Source organism: Salvelinus namaycush, chromosome 23, assembly GCF_016432855.1.
Source record: "Salvelinus namaycush isolate Seneca chromosome 23, SaNama_1.0, whole genome shotgun sequence".
Taxonomy (NCBI): domain Eukaryota; kingdom Metazoa; phylum Chordata; class Actinopteri; order Salmoniformes; family Salmonidae; genus Salvelinus; species Salvelinus namaycush.
In genome coordinates, this window is record NC_052329.1 from 8,048,184 (window position 1) to 8,076,064 (window position 27,881).

Consider the following 27,881-nt stretch of genomic DNA (forward strand, 5'->3'; position numbering starts at 1 on the left):
CGGGGAACACTATGGTGCTGGCCTCAAAGTGTCCACTTCACTTTACCCTAGTGTTGCCATGGATACCTGGACAGGTAAACAAGCGAATGGCCAGTCAGGTGCAGTTTTGAGAATGAGATGAAAGTTGTTGCCATCCCAACAGAACATGTTCATGGGTTTTTACAATTGTTTGTTTGTTCAACGAGCGGACAGTCATTGATGGCAGACACCGTATTACTAAATGTTCATACAACAGCTCAATAACAGTCAAAATAGTCAAGCAAAGGCCAGGAATCAAAATGGAAATACTTTATTTCATTTTTTTCAAGTGATAAACAGCTAGATCATTTTAAATATCCATTCTATTTCAGATATCACCGGTTCCTCCCAGTCTTTAGCCTCATTTCTTTCTCCTCTGCCTATAGCCAATTTTCATATCTTCCTCATCTTCGTCTTCCTCGTCATCATCATCACTGTCAGCTCCCATGTCCCTCTCCTGCTCATCATCCTCCTCCTGCCATTCTCTCGCCATCAGCTTCTGAAACACCTTAAACTCCTCCTGTGTTGCCATGGCGATGTCAGCGAGGTAAGTTTCCTCGGTGACGGCTAGGATGTCTTTGAGTTTGGGGTTGACTATGAGAGTCTGGCCCTTCTTGTCTGGTGTCTGGTACAGCCCCCTGCGCTCCAGGAAACTGTGTCTGCAGCGTACTTCCTCCAGGGTGACACGGAACACCTTGGACTTCACCATCTCCGCCTGCTTGACCCCCATGCGGAAGTAAGCGTACTGCCGAGAGGGATGGGGGAAAAAGGTGTAAGAACACAAAGAAAACTAGTGTGAAATGTTCAACATAAAGGACCAACATAGTAAAAAACATATGCTTAGTGATCAGCATAAGGCATTTGTAGTTTTCTTGCTGATGTTGCATTCAATTCTTTACTGTCCCAATAGGGAATTTTGCATTGAGAATCGTATTTTTCCATGGCAAAAATGCAGTGGTGTAAAAGGTACCCAATTGTCATACTTGAGTAAAAGTATAGAAACCTTAATAGAAAATGACTCAAGTAAAAGTGAAAGTCACCCAGTAAAATACTACTTGAGTAAAAGTATAAAAGTATCAAAAGTAAATGTAATTGCTAAAATATACTTAAGTATCAAAAGTAAAAGTATAAATAATTGTACATTTCTTACAGCGTCATTATCTTGTTTTTTAAATTTTATTTACGGATAGCCAGGGGCACGCTCCAACACTAAGAATATAATTTACAAACAAAGCATGTGCTTAGTGAGTCTGCCAAATCAGAGGCAGTAGGGATGACCAGGGATTTTCTGTTGATAAGTGTGTGAATTAGGCCATTTTCCTGTCCTGGTAAGTATTCAAAATGTAAAAGTACTTTTGGGTGTCAGGGAAAATGTATGGAGTAAAAAGTACATAATTTTATTTTGGAATGTAGTGAAGTAAAAGTTGTCAAAAATATAAATAGTAAAGTACAGATTCCCCAAAAAACTACTTACATAGTACCTTAAAATATTTTTATTTAAGTACTTTACACCACTGCAAAAATGAAAACACGAAGCCAAACTCTAAAAACATGCTGGGCTGGTTGTAAACTTTCTCTATCGGGCCCTTTGCAGTATGAAGAATGGAATGTCTGGGTGTTACAACAGAGAGACCTTGCAATACTTTAACATCAAAAGGTTGGAAACAATATTTCTAACGTAAATTATGTGGGAAATGGTTGGTGGGGCTCCAAACAACAATCATGTCAAATCAGTTGTTGTTTTGTGATATCATTAAGGACGGTATAACTAAACAACAGTAACTCTACAAATGTATACGACCCAGTTATCAGATTTACATCTAAATGTTTTGGAACTTATATGATTAAATATGAAACTATTTGTGAGAAGATGAAATATGATTTAAGCCTTCTAAAAGAGTTAATTGTTTTTCCTAAGAAACTTTTGCCCAGTCATAACCACGCCCGCGTGAGCACAGACATTGTGGCAACGTGATGGAACCGCCCTCCAAGGCGGTGCATAAAAGGACTCCTAATGAAATTTGCATTACACCAGTACATTGCCGGGTTGCTACTGGCGTGTAAAATGGTTTAAAACTACTAGACCAGTACATTGTCGGTATGCTACTGGCGTGTAAAATGGATTAAAACTGCTAGACCAGTATACGTGCAGTGCGAGCTGAATACGTGACAAATGGTCTAAAACTACAAGACCTCTCTGTAACTCGACGAGTGAAGAAGACTAGACTAAGACACTGCCTGCAGATCTGCATGTAAAGTAGTCTAGAACTTTGGCCAAAGACATGAGGAAGATCTTATCAAACGACCATTGGAACGTCTGATATATCCATTCTAACAAACACTTCCAGAACAAAGAAAGCCTACTACTACAACTGAGGACATTGTGACCTCTGGTGGACAACCAGAGACTTACACAACCAGAGACTTTGTCAAACTATTCGTCACAGACGGATCGAGTGGTTTCAACAGAGACGACAGACAGACATCTTGGCGTAAATATTCACATTCCCATGAGCGTATTATTCAACTGTATGTACGATAGTTGAATTCCTTGGTCTCTCCTCCCGCTCTTTCTTTCCCCACCCCTTTCATTGTGTAACAAGCCGTCATATCGGGTTAGTCCACTAGGGACTTTTCATTGCATTATGTTAGTAATCAACGTATTATCTTTCTTGTGTGTTTATGTAATTCTGTGTGATTATTTAGTAAATAAATAATGAAGCCAATTTGTGTATCGCTGAATCATCATTTAGACTAGGGTTCGTGCAAATTTGAAGTCAACGACGTTCAGAATGAGACTGTTATGAGGTAATAATATTTCATGAATGACTAATATGATAATGATATGTTATCATATATTCTTGAGTTAATACGGGAAACGGTAACTCATTAAAAAACCTTTTTCCATGGTGCCCCAAGATTGCTAATGAGTTAATTGTTACATGAATCATTTAATCACGTAATAATTCAACATAGTTAATTGATTTCATAAAATAACCGTCATCCATTAACGACAGCCACGTCACAACACTGCTGTATGTAAAATACTGTGTGCTGTAGCCTGGAAAAGAAATATATGTGACTCTGGATGACAACATAATGTTTGTTTCCAACATCAGGGCTATTTTCCTAAAGCAGTTAAATGTGCTTCGTGTTTTGTTTCTTTGCCACGATACTAACGAGTATTGCGATAATGGTATTGCCCCGGCCCAATATTTTGGTATCAACCACATCCATATATACCTGCGTCCTCTCTCCTCATCTTCTCAAACCCCATTGGATGAGTGAGTCTCTCTGCTCTGACCTCATCCAATGGGTTTTGAGAACGGGGTGAGAGGAACGCAGTTCATCAAGGATATTAGATTGAGAATCTCCATATAACTCCCATTGAGTGTGACCTCTGACCTGGAACTTGTACTCCAGCTGTCCCAGGTCGTCCTGCACCACGGCTGGAGAGTCTCTGATGATGTCAGTGGCCTGCTGGACGGTGAAGGCACACTTCTCCCTGAGGAACCTGGCCACCGTGCTCACCCTCCTCAGAGGCAGGGTCAGGATCTGGGGGTAGTGGCTCACCACCCGCTGCAGACTTCCTGGAAAGAGACAAACAGGGGTTACAGAGCATCCATGGGAAATGGGTGGAAGATGTTATGCACATATACATCCAATGCAGTGGAGGCTGCTGAGGGGAGGAAGACTCATAATAATGGCTGGAATGGAGTGAATGGAATCCAAAACATTGGTTTGATACCATTCCAGCTATTGTTATGAGCCGTCCTCCCCTCAGAAGTTTCCACTATACAATACCTTTGTGAATATTGTAGATATACCAAAAAACACACATACATATATATTTAATAACAATCACTTACGTCAGTTATGCATAGTATAATTCACAGGCTCTGACCATCAAATGATACATGACACTGCACAACCTGTGAGAATAGAGCACTAACACAGGTTCATCCTCTCACCTTCAAGCAGCCCTAGTCTCCTCAGGTTGTCCATACGTTGCTGCAGCTGAGTGCCCTTTACGTAAAACAACTCTGGACACTTCTCCAGGACTTTCAGCACACTAGATGGGTTGAGGCCCAGGACGAACAGAGCCATGAGTGTGGAACAGGCATATTCACTCTGCCCTCCTCGACCCTTGGTTGCTGCCTCTAAGAGTTGATCTGCCTGCGTGTCTGTGAAGCCCATGTCAAGTAGAGCCCGTATGGATAGCTCCCTGCCCGGCTGCAGTTGGAGCTGTGACAGGTCAGTATGTTGATGCAGGGTGCTAGTCTGGTTGTGGGTGGAACAGAGGAGTCTGCATGTCATGAAACCTCGTTGTCGTACATCGTCACTCCTAAGGATGGTTCTTAGGTTCAGGACAGGGCAGGTTGCATTTCTCAGGGTCCATTGCAGAACCTGCGGAAAATAACATGGTAAAGTAGCAGATGTGTAGCTGGAAATTAAAAGAATGGTAGCTCGGTGGTTCACTTTGTAACATACTGTTCAGACAAGGACTATCAGGTCAGGCATTCAAACCTGTGGTGTCAAAATACATTACTTGACCTAGCTAACTATCAAGCATGCTAGCTATCAAGCTAACTAGCTATGTAGTATAGCTGCTCAAAACCGTTATCAAACTGTGAAAGTGTTACTATGGTTAAAAATATAGACCTCCATTAATTCATCATAATTAACATTTACATTGTATCAGCACAAAATCTCTAGAAATAGTAAAAAGTAGATGCCAGCTTACCAGACGTCCGGTTGCTTGAACGCTCATGTTTGTTCGTCTGCAAAATATCTCCCCCTAGACTTGTGCACTAGCATAAGAGACTGTTCCGTCCATAAAAATCAACATTGGTTCTGCCTCCTCTTTTCAAGTTTCACTGTATAATAAGTGCATTTATAGTTGATATTATGAAAAAAGTAGTTAAAGCTAGAATCCTTAACCACACTCAAATTCAGAGCTTATGGATGCTGACCAGCCATGTCAAAAGTATAGTTAACCATGTTGAGGCTAAACATTGCATTTATTCTGACAGTGAAGCTAAAGCATTTAATTCCACTCTATACTCAATAGCATTTTGGATTTGAGATCAAATGTTTTATATGAGGTGACAGTACAGAATGTCATGAGGGTATCTTCATACATGTTTTACTGTTTAGGAATGAAAGCATTTATGTATCTAGTCCCCCCCATTTGAAGGTAACAAGTATTTGGACAAATTCACTTAGTGTATTACATTTAGTATTCGGTCCCAGATTCCTAACACAAAATGACAGCAAGTTTGTTGGATGCATTTGCAGTTTGTTTTGGTTGCGTTTCAGATTATGTTGCACCCAATAGAAATGAATATTAAGTAATGTAGTCATTTTGGGGTCACTTATTTTAAAGTGTTTCTGAATACAGTTACATTAAAATGTGGATGCTACCATGACTCCAGAAAATCATGAGCGAGAAAGTTAGACAAATATCATACCCCCAAAAAGGCTAACCTGCCCTGTAATGGTGAGAAGTTAGCATGTTTTGGGGGCATGCTCTTCAGGCAGCTAACTTTATCACAATTCATTCATGATCATCCTAGAGTCGACATTAAACGAACAAGTGTTCAGAAATACTTACTCACAATAAAACTAACTCCAAAATGACAATATTTTTACCATTAATTTCTAAAGGGCACAACATAAACTACAAATGCATCAAACAAGTTGTCACAAGCTTGATGTAGTCATTGAGTGCTAGGAATATAGGACCAAATAATATCATTTTAACTAAATACGCTAAGTGAATTTGTCCAAATACTTATGTCACCTTCAAAATGGAGGGACTCATACCTAAAGTACAAGATAAATATAGGGGAGGTGTATATCAAGACCCACCAATTTTTTTTGTTGCAAATGAGGATTCTAGCTTTAAATATTTGTATATTTTATTTGCAATGTTAAAACGGGAAACAGTCAAACTGATAAAAGCATGTGAATTAAATATTAAAATACTGTGAAAGACTTACAATTTGCACAAACGACAAGCATTAAATAAGCAGTTAACACCACTACTTCTTTAACATAATTGTTTAATATAATCAGACAACAGATAAAAGAAAAGTGAATCATCTGGCCCGTTGGCGAGTAGTGGCACCTAAATCAGTCAACCCACTGCTCGAGGCATCAGTGCATTTTATATTTTGAAGTGAAACTGGTCTTCAGTTTATGACCCATTATAAGGCTTCGGCAGCTACGCTACATTCATTAGCCAATATACCACAGTCCTACTAATAGATTACAGCAAATAAAGGCACCCGTAGGTGTTGTATGTTCTGCCCATTATTTTGCTGTACCTCTTTGGTTGTTTTCATATACATAACTTTAAGGCTACATCTCCCCCCACCCCACATTCTAAAAATGTATTTATTTATTCATTCTTGTTGTAAAAGCACACTTGGTATTTAGAGTCTCTTCAGTCAGTCCAGGTCCTGATATACGATGACGGGTGCATCTCGAGTCTAAAATGGTTCTCCCACCCCTTGTCTCCTTCCCATAGGATGGAGAATATGGACAGAGGTTTACAGATCAGTGCATATGAAGGGAAGGAGATCCAGGAGAGAGGAAGTCAGAAGATTAAAATGCACCACTGAAGTTCACTCATTCATCAGAGAGGTACTTCATGAGCTCAGTTGTCATGGCGGCAATGGACCTCTCATCGTCATCATCAGAAGGAAGTGAAGAATCATCTCTAGTGTCCGGGTACAAGCCCTGGCCTAGAAAGTCCCCAGGAACAGACTCGTGGTACTGTGGGGGAGCTGTGAAGACAAGAGGAAAGTGACTATGGGTGAAAATCTGATGTGCTAATATGGACACTGTACCCTACAGACTAAAGTGGCTGTCGTTTGTTTAGCTATTGGGTGATAAGAATGGAGAGAAGAGGGTCTCGTCGCCTCCACTGACCGTGGCTCTTGCAGTAGGGGAACACTTCCTCCCAGCTGTAGTCAGCCAGGCAGATGGGCTGGCGAATCCAGGGCTGCAACAGGAGCTGCTCCAGGGTCATTCTCTGTTGGGGGTCAGGCTGCAGCATTCCTGACAGCATAGCATGCAGGTCTGGGGGAGCACAGGAAGAGGTCAGACACCATTCACAGCACTGTTTAGTAGCAGGGTTGTGGGAAAAAAAAAAAAGAGGGAAAAATAGGCTGGTCAATTTTATTAATTTAAAAAATATAATTAAAAAAAATCCCGGTATTTCCCGCCAAAACCATTACAGCATATACATGTCTGGATTTGAGTGGCATGAAAACAAGCTGGATGCTACCTGAGGTAGATGAGCCCTACATTAAAATGTATGAGACCAAGTTTGTGCTGTTATCCAACACAGAAAAATATAGGTCGATAGATGTATGCTCTTGGGTAAATAAATGAAACAAGCTCCAGTAATCTTGTGTGGACTGTATTATTTGACTGGAATTACACATCTCGTTCAACCCATGAAGTTGAGAACAAGCGATGCTGGTGAAGGACATGTGGCCTACAAAGTTATAAAAATGTGCAATTAGTAGGTTGACAGCCTACCTTTCATGTTGCGCTATGTGCATATTACTTTACCCCTTTCTCAGTTAAATGAAAGTTTAGTTGTTCTCATTCTAATGACATGCTTGAATAATTCACTTATCATTGAATGGTCGTGTTTTTGGCCATCACTAGTTCTCACGCTTCAAAAGGCAGAGTTTTTTTTGCTGCTGCATTTAACATTCAGAATCCCTCAGCTCCAGAAATGCTCAAAATACAAATAAAAAAAGGTCCCAATTAAGCTATTGTAGTAGCTTTTCCTGGGACTCCACAATAGCTATATGGAGAGAGGCCAGAGCAGAGCAGGTGCATATTGTGCAAGAGTAAGACCGTTAAATATACAAGGCTGTTCTGAGGGCAAAAAGGGGGGTGCAACGCAATATTAGGAAGGTGTTAATATGTACATGCTGTATATCCATCTTGATCAGGATTAGCCATTTGAGGCAACTTGAATGGAATTGATGCTAGAGGATGGCAGAGAGCGAGCGCACACGGATTTATAAAAAACTTGATGATTGCGCATGCTGACAATATCGATTTATATATGCGCTGTGTAAACTCAGCAAAAAATAATAGTTTTTAAAAAGCATCCCGTCTTTCAAGTACCCTGTCTTTCAAAGAAATCGTAAAAATCCAAATAACTTCACAAATCTTCATTGTAAAGGGTTTAAACACCGTTTCCCATGCTTGTTCAATGAACCATAAACAATTAATGAACATGCACCCGTGGAACGGTTGTTAAGACACTAACAGCTTACAGACGGTAGGCAATTAAGGTCAGTTAGGACACTAGAGGCCTTTCTATTGACTGAAAAACACCAAAAGAAAAAAAGGTGGCCAGTGCAATAAATTGCAATGTTTGTACTGTGAGACGCCTAAGACAGCGCAACAGGGAGATATGATATGATGATCAGCTGTCCGTCCTCGCAGTGGCAGACCACGTGTAACACCTGCACAGGATTGGTACATCACACCTGCCGACAGGTACAGGATGGCAACTGCCCGAGTTACACCAGGAACGCACAAATCCTCCATCAGTGCTCAGACTGTCCGCAGTAGGCTGGGAGGCTGGACTGAGGGCTTGTAGGCCTGTTGTAAGGCAGTTCCTTTCCAGCAACATCAGCTATGGGCAAACCCACCATCGCTGGACCAGACAGGACTGGCAAAAAGTGCTCTTCACTGACAAGTCGTGGTTTTGTCTCACCGGGGATGATGGTCGGATTCACGTTTATCGTCAAAGGAATGAGCGTTAGAGGCCTGGAGCGGGATCGATTTGGAGGTGGAGGGTCCGTCATGGTGTGGGGCGGTGTGTCACAGTATCATCGGACTGTGCTTGTCATCATTGCAGGCAATCTCAACACTGCATTACAGAGAAGACATCCTCCTCCCTCATGTGGTACCCTTCCTGCAGGCTCATCCTGACAATGCCACCAGTGCTATGCATGATTTCCTGCAAGACAGGAACGTCAGTGTTCTGCCATGGCCAGCGAAGAGCCCGGATCTCAATCCCATTGAGCACGTCTGTAAACTGTTGGATCGGAGGGTGAGGGCCATTCCCCCAGAAATGTCTGGGAACTTGCAGGTGCCTTGGTGGAAGAGTGGGGTAAGAGGACATTTCTTTTGCCGAGATATTTACACACAAAAATAAACATGCAAATATTAACAATTTTACTGAGTTAGTTCATATAAGGAAAGTCAATTTAAATAAATTCATTAGGCCCTAATCTATGGAATTCACATGACCGGGAATACAGATATGAATCGGTTGGTCAAAGATACCTTTAAGAGAAAGTAGATAAGTGGATCAGAAAACCAGTCAGTATCTGGTGTGACCATTTGACACATCTCCTTCAGAGTTGATCAAATTTCATTTGTCACATGCGCCTATTACAACAGGTATAGACCTTACTGTGAAATGCTTACAATCCCTTAAGGCAGTTCAAGAAATTGAGTTAAATATTTCAACTAATAAAAAGTAACAATAACGAGGCTATATACAGGGGTATCGCGTCAATGTGAGGGGGTACAGGTTAGTTGAGGTAATTTGTACATGTAGGTAGGGGTAAAGTGACTACGCATAGATAAACAGTGAGCCAATGTAAATAGTCCAGGTGGCTGATTAATTGTTCAGCAGTCTTATGGCTTGGGGGTAGAAGTTGTTAAGGAGCCTTTGTCCTAGACTTGGTGCTCCAGTACCACTTGTCATGTGTTGGCAGAGAACAGTGTATGACTGGGGTGGCTGGATTCTGATTATTTTTTGGGGCCTTTCTCTGACACGGCCTAGTGTAGAGGTCCTGGATGGAAGGAAGCTTGTTCCCAGTGATGTACTGGGCCGAATGCACTACCCTCTGTAGCTCCTTACGGTCGGATGCTGAGCAGTTGCCATACCAGGCGGTGATGCAACCGGTCAGGATGCTCTTGACGGTGCAGCTGAAGAACTGACGATCTGAGGACCCATGCCAAATCTTCAGTCTCCAGAGAGGGAAAATGTGTTGTGCCTTCTTCACGACTGTCTTTGGACCATGATAGTTTGTTGGTGATGTGGACACGCTCCACTACAGCCCTGTCGATGTGAATGGGGGCGTGTTCGGCCTTCCTTTATCTCTAGTCCACGACTAGCTCCTTCGTCTTGTACACGTTGAGGCCTGTGGAATGTTTTCCCACTCTTCAATGGCTGGCGCAGTCGCTGGATATTGGTGGGAACATGCTGTCGTACACGGTGATCCAGAGCATCCTAAACATGCTCAACGGGTGACATGTCTGGTGTGTATGCAGGCCATGGAAGAACCGGGACATTTTTCAGCTTCCTGGAATTGTGTACAGATCCTTGCGACATGGCATGATAAAACACGGCCTGAAACATACGGTGATGGCAGCGGTTAAATTGCACGACAATGGGCCTCAGGATCTTGTCACTAAAATTTAAATCAATAAAATTGTGTTCGTTGTCCGTAACATATGCCTGCCAATTTTTGTGCATATGGAACATTTCTGGGATATTTTATTTTAGCTCATGAAACAAATACTTTACATGTTCCATTTATATTTTTGTTGAGTATAATTTAACAGTTCCATTACATGTCATGCTGTTCATAGAAAAAAAAAAATATATATGTTTCTAGCAGTTATTTATCCCAGGAACCAGGAGTTTGCATGAAATCTAAATCTTGGTAACCTGGTACCCACAATTACACCGGTTTCTGACTGATGTCCTACCTGGAGAGACAGGAAAGGGGGGCTTGAGTTTGGACTGCAGGGTCTCCTCCATGTCGCAGAAAGGGTTCTCACCGAACAGCAATGTGTAGAGCAGCACCCCCAGAGACCACAACTCCAGCTCTGGACCGCTGTAGCTACGCAACACAGGAGAGGAACCCACAGTAAACAAGGAACTGACAGTAAACAAAAAAAAAGGACCACCATGTACAGGATTGCTCTCATTTGGCATTTCCTAGTTTATAGTTTTATAAAATCATGTTGCAAAAACTGTTTTGTCCTAACAGTTGTGTATACTACCCCCTCTGCCACTTCTCATAAGGCCAACACAGGCTGTGTGTTTATAGGGATTTTTCTGCATTTCATTTTTGGGGGAACAAAAAACACCTTGTATAAACTTAATGACTAACACACATTTAGGTAAAATATAAATCTTGGAAAAATAAGTCAGCAAAAGAAAAGCTTAACAGCCAGGAAGAATTAAATTCCCAAAACAATGAATTTAGCAGTATTGATTGTGTGATGTTTAAGCAAAACACAGCATTAGCCATGCCAAAATGCATAGAATTGCACAAAATTAGCTTTAAAACATCAAAATGTTAGCGCCATGGCATAATGCTGCTTTTGCAACAGTGATCCTAATAAAATTCCAAAATAGTGTACATTTGCAGGAAATTGGCTTAAATTCAGACATTTCTACAGCGCCAAGATGGGGGCCTCTAAGTTTGTTTAAATTCAGCCGTGCATTGCCACGACTCCAGTCATTCCCCTGCAACGCTATCACCTAAGCCCCTTGATCCAGAAAAAAAAACCTGTGCACTTACGGGTTGCCCTTCAGCACCTCTGGGGAGCAGTACTCCAGTGTGCCACAGAAGGTGTAGAAAAGCTTCCCTGGAGCCAGCGGGATAGCAGAGCCAAAGTCTATGAGTCTGATGTGGAACTCTGTGTTAATGATGATGTTCTCATCCTTGATGTCCCTGTGGAGGATGCCTTCGTTCCTCAGATACACAACCGCTGCCACCAACTGGGGGGGGGGGGGGGAGAAAAGGAGATGGTGAGACAGAAAGTGGTGACATTTCACACAATACCATCACATTGTTCTGCCCATATTCTGTTTCGTTTCTACACACAGGTGCAAAGAGGCAAAGCACCCATTCTTCCTCTGTCTTCCTGTCCCGTACCTGTCTGAAGATGTAGCTGGCCAGAGGCTCGTCCAGCTGGGGCTGTTTGTCTATGAACTCAAACAGGTCCAGACCCTCCCCATGCTTTTCCATCACCATCTGGAAATAACCCTCGTTCTCAAACACCTCCAGGACCTGAGTCACACAGATGAGAGAATAAACAGATACATGTTAGGAAAAGAGCCTCTAAACTGTTTAGTGTAGAAGGTTTGTGTTATTCTGTATGGAGGAGATGTGGGTTACCACTGAGAACCACATTAAAAACATGGAACAAACAAACTAAAAAAAGTTGTTGCCTTGACGATGTTGTGGTGTGTCAGGCGGGTGAGTATGGCGACCTCCTGGCTGACGCGGCCCAGCACGGGGTCATCCACCCAGCATTCACTGACTATCCTTCCCTTCCTGATAAACTTCACCACCACCTACACACATAGGAGGGACAATCACACTTTAACACTATTTGAATACACAAATCCAGGAGTTACCTTTCCAAAAACTGAATTTGGATGCAGTGAAGCGCCCACATTGACGTCATACAGTTACCTGGAATTCAAAGCTATTTTGAGTCACATTTTGTATAATTATTATATATTTATTTAAATACACTCCCCTCCATAAAGATACGTTATGGTACTCATAAGGTGCGCGAGTGGTTGGTCTTCACCTTCACTAGTAAAAATGTAACGAGTCCCCAGTCAGTCTCACCTTCTCTCTGTCAGAGCGTCTGCAAGCCTGCCAGACAAAGCCGAAGGCCCCTTTCCCCACGGCGTGGAGCGGCTGGTACAGCTCTGAGAACTGCCCATCGCACGCACGGGAATGGTCCAGGTCCAAAGTGGAGAGCAGCGCCTCACCGGCACCGCCACGGCTGGCCTCCAAGATCGCCTGAGTCAAAATATACAAATAAAGTGCCATCATAAAGTAAACACACCCCTTGACTTTCATTATTTTGATGTGTTACAGCCCAAATTTTAAACATTACATTGTGTTTGTGTCACTGGCCTACATACAATACCAAAGTGGAAAAGTCAATTTTTACAAATTAAACAAATGGAGCCGAAATGTCAATAAGTATTCAAACCCGTTGTTATGGCAAGCCTAAATAAGTTCAGGAGTATACATTTCCTGAACAAATCACAAGTCGCATGGACTCACTGTGTGCAATAGTGTTTCAGATTATTTTTGAATGACTACCTCATCTCTGTACCCCACACAATTATCTGTAAGGTCCCTCAGTCAAGCAGATTCAACCAATAAGACCAGGGAGGTTTTCCGATGCCTGGCAAAGGGCTCCTAATGGTATACGGATCAAAATAAACTAAAAACAGACATTGAATATCCCTTTGAGCATGGTGAAGTTATTAATTACAATGTGGATGGTGTATCAATACACCCAGTCACTACAAAGATACAGGTGTCCTTCCTAACTCAGTTTCTGGAGAGGAAGGAAACCGCTTAGGGATTTCACCATGAGGCCAATGGTGACTAAAACAGTTAGTTTAATGGCAGTGGAACAACATTGTAGTTAATCCACAATACTAACCTAATTGACTGAAGAGGAAGCCTGTACAAGAAAAAAAAAACATTCTAAAACATGCATCCTGTTTGCACTAAGGCACTAAAGTTAAACTGGAATTAACATCATGTACTAACACAGTGGTATGTTGGGGAAAATCCAACATCTGAGTACCACTTCATATTTGCAAGCATGGTGGTGGCTGCATCATGTTATGGTATGCTTGTCACTGGCAAGGACTAGGGAATTTATGATAAAAGAAAAGAGGAAACCCTGGTTCAGTCTGCTTTCCAACAAACATTCCTTCCAGCAGGACAAAAAAAAAGCCAAATACACGAGTTAACCATGTTCCTGAGTGGCCTAGTTAAAGTTGACTTCAATCAGATTCAAAATCTATGGCAAGACTTGAAAATGGCTGTCTAGCAATGATCAGCAACTTGACAGAGGTTGAAGAATTTAAAAGAATGTGCAAATATTGTACAATCCAGGTGTGGGACTTACCCAGAAAGAGTGTAATCACTGTCAAAGGAGTGTAATCACTGTCAAAGGAGTCTAACTTGGTATTCAACACCCTGAGTCAATACTAACTAATCAAGATGGCGTCTTATTTCAAATATGACAACTTTCATTCCAGTTTGACTAGAGTATTGTGTAGATAAAATAGAAAATTCTATCCACTTTAAGCTGACTTTGTAACAAATTGGGGAAGTAAAGCAGTGTGAATACATCAATGTTTGCAGCAGAATACTCATATTTACCAGACCGTGTGAAAGCAAAGATCTTTCAACTGGTCCAAATCAACCAAACAATTTAAGAAAAAAGGTGATTTTTCAAGATTAAGCAGGAGTTTACAGACTGTATACTGACCTCTCCCAGACTGAGTGAGGATGAGTTTTGTAGTGAAGCTCTGTTGCTGTAGATGCCACTATGATGCAACATGGCCTCCTGCTGTCCAGGCCTGCTCAGCCACACACAGACCACACACCTAGCCCCCTGAAGCTCAGCCCTACGGATCTCACACTGCACCTCTGGAGGAAAGAAAGGGAGAGGCTATAATTAATCCTCGTAGTTCTAAAACCAACTTTGTAATAGAGTACCACAGAGCTGATTACACACCATCTTAAGGAGTTGCTCTAGACCTGGAAGCTCAGCTCTTCTCAAAGATAAAAGCTAAGTGAGAGATTGTGAAGAGGTACCAACCAATTCTTGTTCCATCCCTGTGGTAAACACTTCCATCATAGCTCCCCTCTGTGATGTGCTGTGGGGTCTTGGAGCACTCATTCTCCTGCTGCTTCTTAGGGGTGGAGGTGTTGGGAGGGGCATCCGAGATCAACTGCATCTCTCCATTCATCTGTCTAGAGTCCTGGCTTTGGACGTTGTGGAGAACAGAGAACACAGCCCACTGGTCACGTTCGTCCTCCCCCGCCAGTGCTTTTAATTGACTGTTCCGGACCTCCACACATCCGGGTCCCTCTTCCTGGTCGGACTCGACCACGTACGGTGAAGGGGTACGCAGGAGCTCGGCGGTATCAACCGAGGTATGGGAGAAGTCATCATCACCTCCAACACCAGGCAGCTCTAGAACTCCACTCAGGTTCAGGTCGGCCATGGCCCGAGTCACCAGCTCCCCATTGGTGTCCAGGTCCAGGTAGCAGCTGGCCGAGTCCACAACCTGGGCTGTCCGGGAGGGGACCGCCGTCGGGCTGGACCCCCCATGACACCCAGCCCACTTCTCACAGAACCCTGAGGAGGAGCGGCTGCCCAGGGAGATCACCTCGAAGCTGGAGTCCTGCACAGCTGACAGGTCACACAGCTGCTGGGGGTCTTTGGCATGGTATGGGGTGGGGCGGCAGGGCCGTGCTCGGCTGCGCTCATCCATGGTTGGAGTGCCTTAAGTAATACAAATAACACACTTCTACATTAAAGTCCATCCTCAGAGGAAAATTTGGACGTCAAACTCTTTTATTTTTTATAATCACAATTTGTTAGCTAATTCATACCTGGTCCCACCCCACTGAGGGGTTGCCCTCCTGGGCTACAGGTTGGAGGGTGAGTGAGTGACAGGCAGAGTACCTCGCCTCTCTCCACCAGGGCAAAGGACTGTAGCAGGTCGTGGGTGTCGTCTCCACTGTCACACTGGCTGGGACACGGGGCCACCTGGGCAGCTTCTTCCATCAGTTCTGCAGTGTCATCAACCCTGTGAAGAGAAACTTAGTTAGGCACCTAGCCCCTACAGAAACACTGACAGTTCAGCCCCGTCTCATATCAACCACTATCATTAAACACTTCATGTACATCCACAACATCTTCATTAGGTTAGCAACTGGCCTACCTCAGGGCCTCTCACCTGCTGACTTTGATCATTGCCTTTAAGTTTATGTCTGATTCATTCAAGTGGGAAGTCAGGTGTCAGAGGTAAATGTGGAAATGAAAACCAATATGAAAACAGGACTCCCCCACACATGGTTATTTCAGGACTGAACTTGTCCATAGGTGACTTACCTGATCATGGGTGTGGAGGTAACCTCCGGAGGGTCCAGGGTGGAGGGAGTGCTGCCCTGCTGCTCCAGTCTGGTACTAGAGCCAGTGAAGATCCTGCCCTTCCCAGCAGAGAGGTTTCTCCCCTGTTCTTCCTTTTGCACCATGGCCATGTCACCAGCTAGCAGAGAGCTGGGGTCTAGACAGCCAGAAACAAACAAATGTTTCTTCCCCAAATCTAATTACTCAGGATTGTTATTCCCTTGACTGCATTACTTGGATTCTGAAAAAACTAAGTGATTTGAGATGACAAACCCAGTGAACATGAATAATCAACAAAGCAATGAAAACCAGGTAGATTATTACATCTAAATGATGCACGAAGAGGCAGAACACTGACGATGTAGAAAGGAAATGGATTTCATGAGTAACACAAGCACTAGTAACACTTCAGAAATGCACGTTAGTGATGAGTGAGAGCCAACCTTTTCCCTGTTGAAGTTTGCCTCCCATTGGGAATGTGGGAATGGGATGAGTGACTGTGCTAGCAGCAGGGACAGGGTTAGGATGACCGGAGTATACACAGGGGTCTGGAAGGGGAACATAGTTAATGCTCCATTTACTGGAGATGAAGGAAAAACAAGGAATCTGACAAACACCCATAGCTGGCTGCCATCCAATAGAGTTGTTTCATGGAGTGGAAAGCACCAATTGGATTAGAGGATTTTTCCTGCGCGGGTGCTAAAGCAATAGAGCAGCGCTTTTCAACTCTTCCCCAACATTATAGTCCCATACCCCTTCAAACATACCCCCTCCAGCACACTCAAATGTTGTTTTTGCCACCATTGTAAGCCTGCCACACACTATATGATACATTCATTAAACCTAAGAATGAGTGCGATTGTCACAACCCGGCTCGTGGGAAGTGACAGATCTCTTAAAGGACTAGGACACTAATAAATAATTTTGCCATGTTACATAAAACTTTTATTTGTTGAAAATTGTGAATAACTCACAGGTTAATGAGAAGGGTGTGCTTTAAAGGATGCACATAACTCTGTAATGTTGGGTTGTATTGGAGAGAGTCTCAGTCTTAAATCATTTTCCACAGTCTATGCCTGTAGTTTTCATGCTAGTGAGGGCCGAGAAGCCACTCTCACATAGGTATGTGGTTGCAAAGGGCATCAGTGTCTTAACAGCGTGATTTGCCAAAGCAGGAAACTGAGCGCACGCCCAAACCAGAAATCTGGCAGTGGCTGCTGATTAAATTCACAGAACCGCTTGTTGCAATTTTGATGAGGCTCTCTTGTTCAGATATCAGTAAGTGGACTGGAGGCAGGGCATGAAACAGATAACGAATCCAGTTGTTTGTGTCATCCATTTTGGGAAAGTACCTGCGTAATTGCACACCCAACTCACTCAAGTGCTTTGCTATATCACATTTGACATTGTCTGTAAGGTTGAGTTCATTTCCACACAAAAAATAAATAAATGGAAAGACCTGTGTGTTGTCCTTGTTAAATTCTTAAATCATAGCCTCAATTTAATCCCACACATTGAATATAGTTGCGGAGAGTCCCTGTAATCCTAGATCCAGATCATTCAGGCGAGAAAAACACCCAGATAGGCCAGTAGTGTGAGAAACTCGTCATCATGCAAGCGGTCCGACAAGTGAAAATTATGGTCAATAAAGAAAACGTGTCAATACTTTGCCCCTTGATAACCAGCGCACTTCTGTATGTTGTAAAAGCGTTACATGGTCACTGCCCATATCGTTGCATACTGCAGAAAATACACGAGAGCTCAGGGGCCTTGCTTAAACAAAGTTAACCATTTCACTGTAGTTTAAGCTGTCAGGCATTCCCATGGCAGCAAGAGCCTCTCGGTAGTTGCTGCAGTGTACCCAGTGGGGTCGGGAGCAACTGCTGCCATGAGCTTTACCACTCCACTATGTCTCCCTGTCACAGCTTTCAGTACAGATACCAACACGTCTTGACCACCAAAGTCCATTTGATGTCATAAAGCTGTCCAGTACTTATATATCCTCTCCTGTTGTCCAGAATAGGATGTCTTCCTTAATTGATCCCCCATAAACGTAACGGACATATACCAGGAGCTGTGCCAGGCCCGCCACATCTGTTGACTCATCCAGCTGTAACACATAATTCACTGGCTTGTATGCGAAGCAGTAATTGTTTCAAAACATCTCCTGCCGTGTCACTGATGCGTCGTGAAACAGTTTGATGAAGGCATTGTCTGAATAGTTTTCGGCCCTTCCCTTTTTTAATGGTATCTGTTGCTTTTATACATATTTTACTCAAGTCGTCTTAATTCTCACACAAAAAATAAAATAAAAAACTGGCTTATTATTCAAATTGCCATATTTTGTTTCTAAATTTATGCGCAAGAGTGATGGTTTCAGCAAGTTGTGAGATAGTACTTTTTTACTTATGCACATAAACACACTGTGGCTGAAGAAAGGCAATAGTCCCAATATAAGTGAACACCAAATCAATGTAGTTCTCATTATATTTGCACCTCTTCGATGGTCCAACGTCCCTATCTGTTGTTCGGTGCTTTCCCGGGTAAGGGGGACGTAGCTCTTCTGCTGCATCAGATTCACAACTGTCAGTGTCTATGCTAGCTGGGCTAACAACAAATGTAGAATTACTGATGCTAGCATTGGATGTGCTCATGGACGCAGAGCAACTTGTCGACAGGTGCGATACTGCTGGTAGTAGCAGTACTACCAGTAGAGCTGGTAGGCGTCTATAGACACGGCCTTACTTTAACCATTTACATATTTGAGCAAACAGAATGAGCAGCAGCAACGTTCGCCTACATATGGACCGTTAGTAGAATTCTCACGAGAGGGTAACAGTTAATGTGATTGGATGTTAATTACTTGGCTAGGCTACCTGTATTTGACATTGTTATTATTTTGCTGAATAGATGGTTGAATTTGATTTTTGGCAGTGAAATGAGGCTACTCAGATGAGAACCTCACCCAAATGTATAGCCCCGTTGGAAACTATAAATGGACGGTTTCAAAACGTGATTTATTATTTTTTAAATATGAATCACATTTGTATTTGGCGTACCCCCGACAGCATTGTGCATACCCCAGTTTGGGAATACCTGGTCTACAAGGACTAGAGCCTGCTGGCTTTCTGTTCTACCTGATAACTGCACACACCTGGTGTCCCAGGTCTCAAATCAGTCCGATTATGCAGTGAAAATGGAGGAACTGGCTTTGCGGTCCAGAGGCCTCGTGTCCCTGTCACGACAGTGTTCAGCTCGACAACAGGGAGTGTTCCTCACGCCTGGTTCTGGGGACATTTGTGCTAGCCCAGCACTTAGACATACTATCCTAATTTGAGCACTATCACTGCACAGCAGGAAATGCAAATAGTTTATTCAATGTTTAAAAAGCTTCTAAAGTAAAAAAATCTCCACTTAATTGTCAGACTTAATGTATCAACTATAAATGTATCAACACCTACAAAAGTGTACATGAATTATAAGTGGATATAATTCACATTTCCTGTTGCTGCAGGATCATTTTCCTGTGAGAAACTGGTCAAATTAAGATAGCACATCTGTACAAAATTGGGATAATTAAGGTCTTTGATTAATAGTTGACTAGCTGAATCAGGTGTTATTGCTAGGATGAACAAAAGCCTGCATACACTACGACAGCCATCAAGAACTGAGGGAGAAGAACACTGCCCTACGATGGAGAGAAACTGAACTACAGATGAGTCACCTGTGTTGGAGGGGTGTGATGAGCCAGTGTGTAGAAGCTCACCCCCTGGTTGTTGGGGTAGGGTAATGACACCATTCTCCAAGCCACAGAACCAATCATAGAAGGCAGGAATCAGGAACGTGACATCCTGAAGGACACATGACAAAGACAGTTACAATTCACGTCAATGAGGAAAACTTGGATTTGGAACGTGGTTTACTTTCTGAATTGACCCCAACCCTGGAGTAGAAACCAGAGCTAAGTTACAGAACCCTCTACAGCTTGTTGAATCTAGAGGACCATAAAATGAGTCTCGTTTGCATCAGCCAATAACTAAATACAATGAAGGCCACAGAGTTCATAATTATGATACTGATGAATATTGTGTATATTAGAAAAGCATTGGCTGATTGGCTAACAGCCAATGGTATATCAGACTGTATACCACAGGTAGGGCAAAATATTTTTACTGTTTCAAATACATTTGTACCCAATTTATAATAGCAATAAGGCACCTCTGAAGTTGCGTCATGCAGAACAGCCCTTAGCCATGGTATGGCCGTACTCTTAAGGGGGGGGGGGGGTAGGCTGGGTTTCTGTATAGCACTGACATTTGCTGATGTAAAAAAAAAGGGCTTTCTAAATACATTTAATTGAACCAGAGTGTATGAGAGAAGAGTTACTTTAATACCTTCCCCTGTAGCTCCGCATTCCCAAAGCCCAGGAGACTGAGGGACAGGTGGTTGTGGATGCTGTTGATAGAGCCATCAGGGTGGAGGGTGAGGAGACCGCTGAGAGGGGCAAACACCCACACCGTCCCAGAATACACCAGCCCCGAACCAGGGGAGAGGAGGCTGCTGTTCTCTTTAACTCCTGACAGATGGCATGGCAAACAGACAAGATCTTTAGATACCAAATACTGCTTTTTTTGTGCAAGAAATCTCTTACATGCACAAACTACCTAACTTATATACACAAACAATTATATTCTGTAGTAACATTCCTCAAAGAGAATCGGGAATGAGAAGAGCACTGTTCTACCAGAGGACAGTTCCTTTCCATTTTCACAATGTTCTGGCAGTGGTGCTCTGCAGACTGGGGAGGAGACGGGGGAACCCTGCTGGTCCTCAGGTCCACCAGGGGTGTTTTGGGGTTCTGGGCAGCCCAACCCATCCCCATCCTTCAGCTGCTGGGGTTTACCACACACCACTGCCCCCTGGAGTTTAATACAGAGGAGGAGGGAGGTTCCCCCCCTGCATCGACTGGTCACCCTCTGGACCCTCAGCATCTGAGGGAAGGGAGATGTTACCTCAGGGTTAAACCAGTGCTCTGTTTGGGGCAGAGGTGTGTGTGTGTGTGTGGACTGACCTTGGGTAGAGCGCGACTGTGGAGGGGGATGTGTAGTGAGGGGATCATCTCTCTGATAGACATCCCTGTCAGCTCCTCAGTCTGCCTGTAACCATGCAGATGGGCAAAGACCAGGTCACAGCTCAGGATGCTCCCCTGGAAGTAAACGCGATCGCTCATTGAGTCAGGTTACAGAGGCCTTGTGGTTGTATTTATTAGGCACCATACTGAACCACAGACAGAGACTACCTGGACTTTTATGTTGCAGAACATGTGCTGTGTGCCCTTACAGAATATGACCCAGAAATGACTTGAGTGTCGCAGGATGTCAGCTGCCACTCTGAACCACATATTGGAATGTGTGTAACTTACATCCTGTGAGAAGGAGACATGGGCTGAGATTCTCTCCACACGCTCCATCATGACCAGGCAATGCTGTCCTTCCTGTGACTGTCTCTGGGTCCATACAGACACTGGGACCTCAGTACCACGCTGGCTCACTGCATCCAACTTTACAGAGAAGAAAACAGGAGTCACCTCAATGCTGTGATCTAAGGATGTGAGATTGTCTGTACTCTTAAGCAAAACAGAATAATAATTTGACAAGAGAGGGCTGCGAGGAAGGAAAACAATTGAGCCTTTATTTGCAAAATCATTCTTACCACTTTCCCAGACACCACTGCTACATTTCCATCTGTCTGAAGACACCCCTCACTTAAAGCTTCTTCCAGGACCTGATTGGTCTTCTTCAGGAAGCAGGACAGCTTTTGTCCAATCAGATCATTGCTGGTGCACTCAAACAATGTGCATGCCTTCACATTTACAGCCAATATCTATAAAAAAAAACAAAAATAATTGTCGTGTGCAAATGATCCCTCTTTAGCCATAAAAAACATAAATTGTAAAATAAATAAATAGCTTCTTAGCAAAGAGAAATTTCTCAAGCAAGAATTTTACTAGGACAGTCAGTGGTCTGAGTGGGGAAGGGAAAACTGAAGACTAGCTGTGATTGGCAGATGGGTTTAGAACTCTTGTTTTATTAACCAAATTCACCACCTGGTGATGTCACCAGGAAGGCCAAAACGCCATCCCACCAAAACCAGCTGAAATTTCAGGCAGTCTATTCAAACAGTTCTTACACTACAATGGCATTATCATTTTCACAGTATTATTCTGACTTCAGTGTGGAAATATATATAAAATACAGGAACACATTTGACTGCCCTAAGCCTTTAAGTTTCAAGTTCATATACCTTTAATCTGATTTCAAAGCCATTTGCATTGTGAGAGAGCATTTGATATATAGCCCAATTGCAGTCATATAATGACCCTACCTTTGTGCTCTTGCAGTCTACAGTGAGGACTGCCTTGTTGGGGTTGTGGACAGCTGGAGGTCCTGAGAGCGCAAAGCCTCCTGCACAGGTCAGCAGGCTGAGCAGGGTTCTGTCTGACTCAGACACAGTGGACAGCGAGTTTGACTGGCTGTGTGATCCTGAGCCGTGCCGGCTGGGGATCTGAATGTCTCTCATAGCCACAGAGCTACAGGAGTTCTGAGAATCACCTAGATAAAGGAAAGGGTTACAATGTACAGTATAGGGTCTTGTGATGACAAGCTAGAACAAACGAGTTGACATGAACTAGTAATGATAGTGTATAAGCCTGTTCCCACTGCGTTGTGATGCCACAGGCGCTTTCAATTGTGTTCTGGCTAGAGACTACCATCTCAGCTGTAAGTAAACCTAAGCACTGCCAGACATCACGGCCATTGTGTTTGACAGTCCCATGTTAACTCCTATCCCACAAGTATGAGCTAGAGGGAAACACCTGAGGGTGTATTCATTAGACAGATTCCGTTGCAAAAAGTTCTACAAACAGAAAACATTTAGCAATGAAAACAAGTTTATTTGACAAATTCACATAGGTCCCTCCCGGTTTAGTTCCTAGAGTAAACGGTTTCTGTTGCAAAACGTTTTTCAACAGACCAACAGAATCTGACTAATGAATACACCCATGTAGAGGAGGCAGTTGCAGGAAGCACCCAGACACACACCTGCTATGAATCCAGGAAAACGCCAGCGTTCTAGAGCCTGGCCCTTGTACAGTGGCCGCCCGACACACGGATAGGACTTGTTTAGGTCAAATGAGTCATCCTCCAGGAGGTCCGAGTCATCATCCTTGACAACATGAACTGTGTCCCCTTTAGCACGAGGGTTGCCTTGATTCTCTGTCCAACGGGACTCAGTCCACAGCGACATTGTGGGCTTTGGTCTATGGAAAGGATGCAGCTGTAACAGATGGTGTTTCTGGTACAGTAAACCTTTGCTGTCCCCACCCTAGCTCTGGCCCAGGTCGTCATACGCTCTCACTACTTCGTTGTTCTAGTGACTGGCTTCACTAGCTCTGATGTATTCATTTTAACCTTTAACTAAGCAAGTCAGTTAAGAACATTCTTATTTACAATGACGGCCTAGGAACAGTGGGTTAACTGTCTTGTTCAGGGGCAGAAGCAAAGATTTTTACCTTGTCAGCTCGGGGATTCGATCTCGCAACCTTTCGGTTACTGGCACAACACTAACCACTAGGCTACTTTAATTAACATGTATCGCGTAGTGAACATATCGTATTTTGGAGGAACGTCGAATGACACCCGGCGCATTCTGAGAAATGTTCGTCAGCACTCTAGCAACATCTTTATTCTGGTAAGTAACCAAAGTATAGTGACGATAGTCACGCCCTGGACCGGAGTTCGCTATTCCCATTATACACAGGTAGCTAGCAAGCTAACTGATGGCTAACGTTAACTACTACCACCTAGCTAGGGTAGCTAGCGTTTTTTTTAACCAGGTAGGCCAGTTGAGAACAAGTTCTCATTTACAACTGCGAGCTGGCCAATATAAAGCAAAGCAAACACAAAGAGAGTTACACATGGAATAAACAAACGTACGGTCAATAACACAATAGAAAAGCCTATATACAGTGTGCAAATTATGAAAGATAAAGGGAGGCAAGGCAATATAAGCCATAGAGGCGAAATAATTACAACTTAGCAATTAATGATAGATGTGTTGCAAGCGTGTGAATTAACTCCACACCAAATTAGACAATTCACTTTTACCTGGCCAAAACTCACCCTTTTATTTGTAAACCTGAAATGAGCTTTTTAGCAAGCTAGCTCGCTAACAGCTGTGTTGACTTTTCCTTGCTGTATTGAAGTTGGTTGCTAAGGAAGAGTTGCCACAAAACCCGCCGATTCCTAAAGTTACACGCAATGCACTCGCCACTGTATTGAGTTTAGTGACGACTTCGTGAGTAGTTGAATGGTAAATATTATCTTGGATAGATACACAATTTTGTGTTGTTATTTTTTAGATAGTCTGGAAAAGTTTGTAAAGCGCGGGTTTTCAATCACTCGAGGTATGAACAGCCAATCAAAGAACTATTATTCAAAGTCGTTCAGGGCAATTATCCAATAAGTGATGCTCATGGGAGGAGTCGATGGGAGGGCTGTTTTTTCTTCTTCTCCGTGTGAATTTCCGGCAGACTAGACGCTGTGTTGCATATTGCTGCCTTTCTCAGGTCGGAGTGCGAATTGCACATTTTGGTCAACAAAAATGGAAAAGGGGAATGGGAAAATCTTAAATTGCACCATCATCTAAGCCTGCACTTATACACTACCCTCAAAAACCCACCCCTCCATACTACTACTTTGTCCCTAAACGATCCTACACCAAGCCATCGGCCTGGGAGGATGGAACCCCTTTTTTCAAAACTTCCTGTAGCCATTCTGCACTAAAAATCTCTCACACCTAAATATTTATCTGCTACCACATCTATCTTCTGTGATTTCCACTCCATCAGTGCAGTGCAATTGATCACCATCGCTATAAACGCAAGAAATCCAACCTTACTAAAACTCATCTGGTTTGGATCTCTCTCTTCAGGCCTACTCACTGGGGGGCTCCCAGTCGAATCACTCACCCTTGGGCTATCCTTTCTTCCCTGCCTCAGCATAGGACACTTTTTGCCCGACTCTGGCTATCTCAACATCTCTCTCTCACAGGGCATTTCGGATCCCCAGCTGCATGGGCGCCCCCACAGTTGACATATGCCCTCCTGCACAATTCTCACATCGTGGGATCTCCCTTCTACACACCGCTGCAACATGTCTGAATCCTTGGCACCTAAAGCACCATAGCGGGTTCAGAACATAGGCCCTCGCAGAATAGCAAATATAACCTAACCTGGCCATATCAGGTAGAAACTCTGTGTAAAAGTTCAACAAGACAGACAGGGTATTCTCACTCTCGACATTGTCACAGGGTCTACATCTCACCAAATGGTGGGCATCACAAACACTAGGAATATTATTTTTCATTCGATTCACCTCTACATTCAACACTACCCCACTGATCACCCCTTTGAGCGGTGCCCTGCTCCGGAAAGCAAAGCACGGTACAGGTTGAGGCCCGAGACGCGTGACGCAACGCGCTCGCTTCCTCTGGGTGGAGGATGCACAAAAATCGAAATAATTCCACTTCTCGAAACTTTCATAGATTTAACCATTCCAAGTGTGTCCTTTACCCAGCTTGACACAACTTATGGGTCAGCCAAAAAGCAGGAATCTACTCTTTCCAAACATGTCACTCCTACCGTTCAAATTAATCTACAATTAATCTACTACACCTCTCGCCACAAGTAGACCCACTTCATCCTTGTCTGGCTCAACTTCAGAGAGTTCACCACTGCCGACAACTCCATTTCGAGATCCTCAAGGTTCTCAAGAGAGCAAGTAGACCTATAGGTAAGTTTACTTGGTTTATACTCAGGAGACGAAGGTATGTACTCAGGAGACGAAGGTATGTACTCAGGAGACGAAGGTATGTACTCAGGAGACGAAGGTTGCATTTGTTTTGTAACCGGGCTGCCTCCGGGTCGTGAGCCAGGTGCCCCGTTCAAAGCCCATGGTGAAGTCGGCTCAAAACAAAAGTGACATAAATAAGCACGTGGAGTAACGAGTAGGAATCTGTGTTTTCACGTGCAAAAGTGATTGCTTTAAAAAAAAATGCTTTATCTGACTTCCCAATGAAAACTAGTTAGAAAATTCAAACATTTATTTGATAGAAAAGAGATGTATGTTTCTAGACGATGCACCATGCCGCCTTGTGGATAACATGACAGAGCGGCGCAGATTACTGTTCCATTTGAGAAGGGCGTTCCTCCCTCACCACTTTTGCCCGGTCACGGACCAGTGCCCTGCGGCTCAGCATAATGGAACCCACCCAATGTTTTCTATTGACACAAGCGGAGGAGAGGGATGGGGTTTTGCCAGAGGTAACGGAGGATGCATCCAAAGATGGGTCTACTTATACAGCGCCTTGCAAAAGTATTCATCCCCCTTGGCGGTTTTCCTATTTTGTTGCATTACAACCTGTAATTTACATTTATTTTGATTTTGATTTAGTCCAAATTGGTGAAGTGAAATAAAAAAAATGAGTTGCTTCAAAAAATTCAAATAAAAAAATATGTAAAATTGGTGCGTGCATATGTATTCACGCCATTTGTTATGAAGCCCCTAAATAAGATCTGGTGCAACCAATTACCTTCAGAAGTCACATAATTAGTTAAATAAAGTCCACCTGTGTGCAATCTAAGTGTCACATGATCTCAGTATATATACACCTGTTCTGAAAGGCACCAGAGTGTGCAACACCACTAAGCAAGCGGCACCATGAAGACCAAGGAGCTCTCCAAACAGGTCAGGGACAAAGTTGTGGAGAAGTACAGATCAGGGTTGGGCTATAAAAAAATATCAGAAACTTTGAACATCCCACAGAGCACCATTAAATCCATTATTAAAAAAATGTAAATAATATGGCACCACAACAAACCTGCCAAGAAAGGGCCGCCCACCAAAACTCATGGACCAGGCAAGGAAGGCATTAATCAGAGAGGCAACAAAGAGACCAAAGATAACCCTGAAGGAGCTGCAAAGCTCCACAGCAGAGATTGGAGTATCTGTACATAGGACCACCTTAAGCCGTACACTCCACAGAGCTGGACTTTTTGGAAGAGTGGCCAGAAAAAAGCCATTGCTTAAAGAAAGAAGTAAGCAAACATGTTTGCTGTTCGCCAAAAGGCATGTGGGAGACTCACCAAAAATATGGAAGGTACTCTGGTCAGATGAGACTAAAATTGAGCTTTTTGGCCATCAAGGAAAACGCTATGTCTGGCGCAAACGCAACACCTCTCATCACCCCGAGAACACCATCCCCACAGTGAAGCATGGTGGTGGCAGCATCATGCTGTGGGGATGTTTTTCATTGGCAGGGACTGTGAAACTGGTCAGAATTGAAGGTATGATGGATGGCGCTAAATACAGGGGAATTCTTGAGGGAAACCTGTTTGTCTTCCAGAGATTTGAGACTGGGACAGAGGTTCACCTTCCAGCAGAAAAGTGACCCTAAGCATACTGCTAAAGCAACACTCATGTGGTTTAAGGGGAAACATTTAAATGCATTGGAATGGCCTAGTCAAAGCCCAGACCTCAATCCAATTGATAATCTGTGGTATGATTTAAATATTTCTGAACACCAGCGGAATCCATCCAACTTGAAGGAGCTGGAGCAGTTTTGCCCTGAAGAATGGGCAAAAATCCCAGTGGCTAGATGTGCCAAGCTTATAGATTGCTGCAAAAGGTGGCTCTACAAAGTATTGACTTTGGGGGGGTGAATAGTTATGCACGCTCAAGTTCTGTTTTTTTGATTTCTTGTTTTTCACAATAAAAATTATTTTGCATCTTCAAGTGGTTACATGTTGTGTAAATCAAATGATACAAACC

The 27,881-nt window shown here is 43.3% G+C and overlaps 2 protein-coding genes across 2 annotated transcripts; both read right to left on the minus strand.

Annotated features, from left to right (window-relative positions):
* Positions 1-273: 273 nt before the first annotated feature.
* On the minus strand, positions 274-4,797 carry mterf4 (mitochondrial transcription termination factor 4). Its single transcript, XM_038961931.1, has 4 exons — positions 4,763-4,797; positions 3,990-4,425; positions 3,424-3,608; positions 274-763 (listed from the first exon to the last, which is right to left on the minus strand). The coding sequence occupies exons 1-4, from the start codon at positions 4,787-4,789 to the stop codon at positions 380-382; spliced, it is 1,032 nt and encodes a 343-aa protein (XP_038817859.1). The 5' UTR covers positions 4,790-4,797; the 3' UTR covers positions 274-379.
* A 1,153-nt stretch (positions 4,798-5,950) lies between these two features.
* pask (PAS domain containing serine/threonine kinase) lies at positions 5,951-24,434 on the minus strand. Its single transcript, XM_038961017.1, has 21 exons — positions 24,174-24,434; positions 23,094-23,311; positions 22,378-22,604; positions 21,706-21,876; positions 21,416-21,553; positions 21,065-21,199; positions 20,738-20,984; positions 20,388-20,569; positions 19,718-19,844; positions 16,437-16,541; positions 15,976-16,150; positions 15,474-15,670; positions 14,674-15,363; positions 14,341-14,501; positions 12,666-12,842; positions 12,257-12,382; positions 11,961-12,095; positions 11,604-11,803; positions 10,783-10,916; positions 6,955-7,104; positions 5,951-6,809 (listed from the first exon to the last, which is right to left on the minus strand). The coding sequence occupies exons 2-21, from the start codon at positions 23,296-23,298 to the stop codon at positions 6,652-6,654; spliced, it is 3,840 nt and encodes a 1,279-aa protein (XP_038816945.1). The 5' UTR covers positions 23,299-23,311; positions 24,174-24,434; the 3' UTR covers positions 5,951-6,651.
* Between the last annotated feature and the right edge of the window lie 3,447 nt (positions 24,435-27,881).

Coding starts and splice junctions, on each gene's coding strand:
- mterf4 (XM_038961931.1), bottom strand. CDS start 4,789: ATGAGCGTTCAAGCAACCGGACGTCTG. Junction 3,609..3,989: donor GAGACTAGGGCTGCTTGAAG/GTGAGAGGATGA, acceptor GTCTCTTTCCAG/GAAGTCTGCAGCGGGTGGTG. Junction 764..3,423: donor AGCTGGAGTACAAGTTCCAG/GTCAGAGGTCAC, acceptor CCCTCTCGGCAG/TACGCTTACTTCCGCATGGG.
- pask (XM_038961017.1), bottom strand. CDS start 23,298: ATGTCGCTGTGGACTGAGTCCCGTTGGACAGAGAATCAAGGCAACCCT. Junction 20,985..21,064: donor ACAGTCGCGCTCTACCCAAG/GTCAGTCCACAC, acceptor CCCTTCCCTCAG/ATGCTGAGGGTCCAGAGGGT. Junction 16,151..16,436: donor CAAACTTCAACAGGGAAAAG/GTTGGCTCTCAC, acceptor CTGGCTGTCTAG/ACCCCAGCTCTCTGCTAGCT.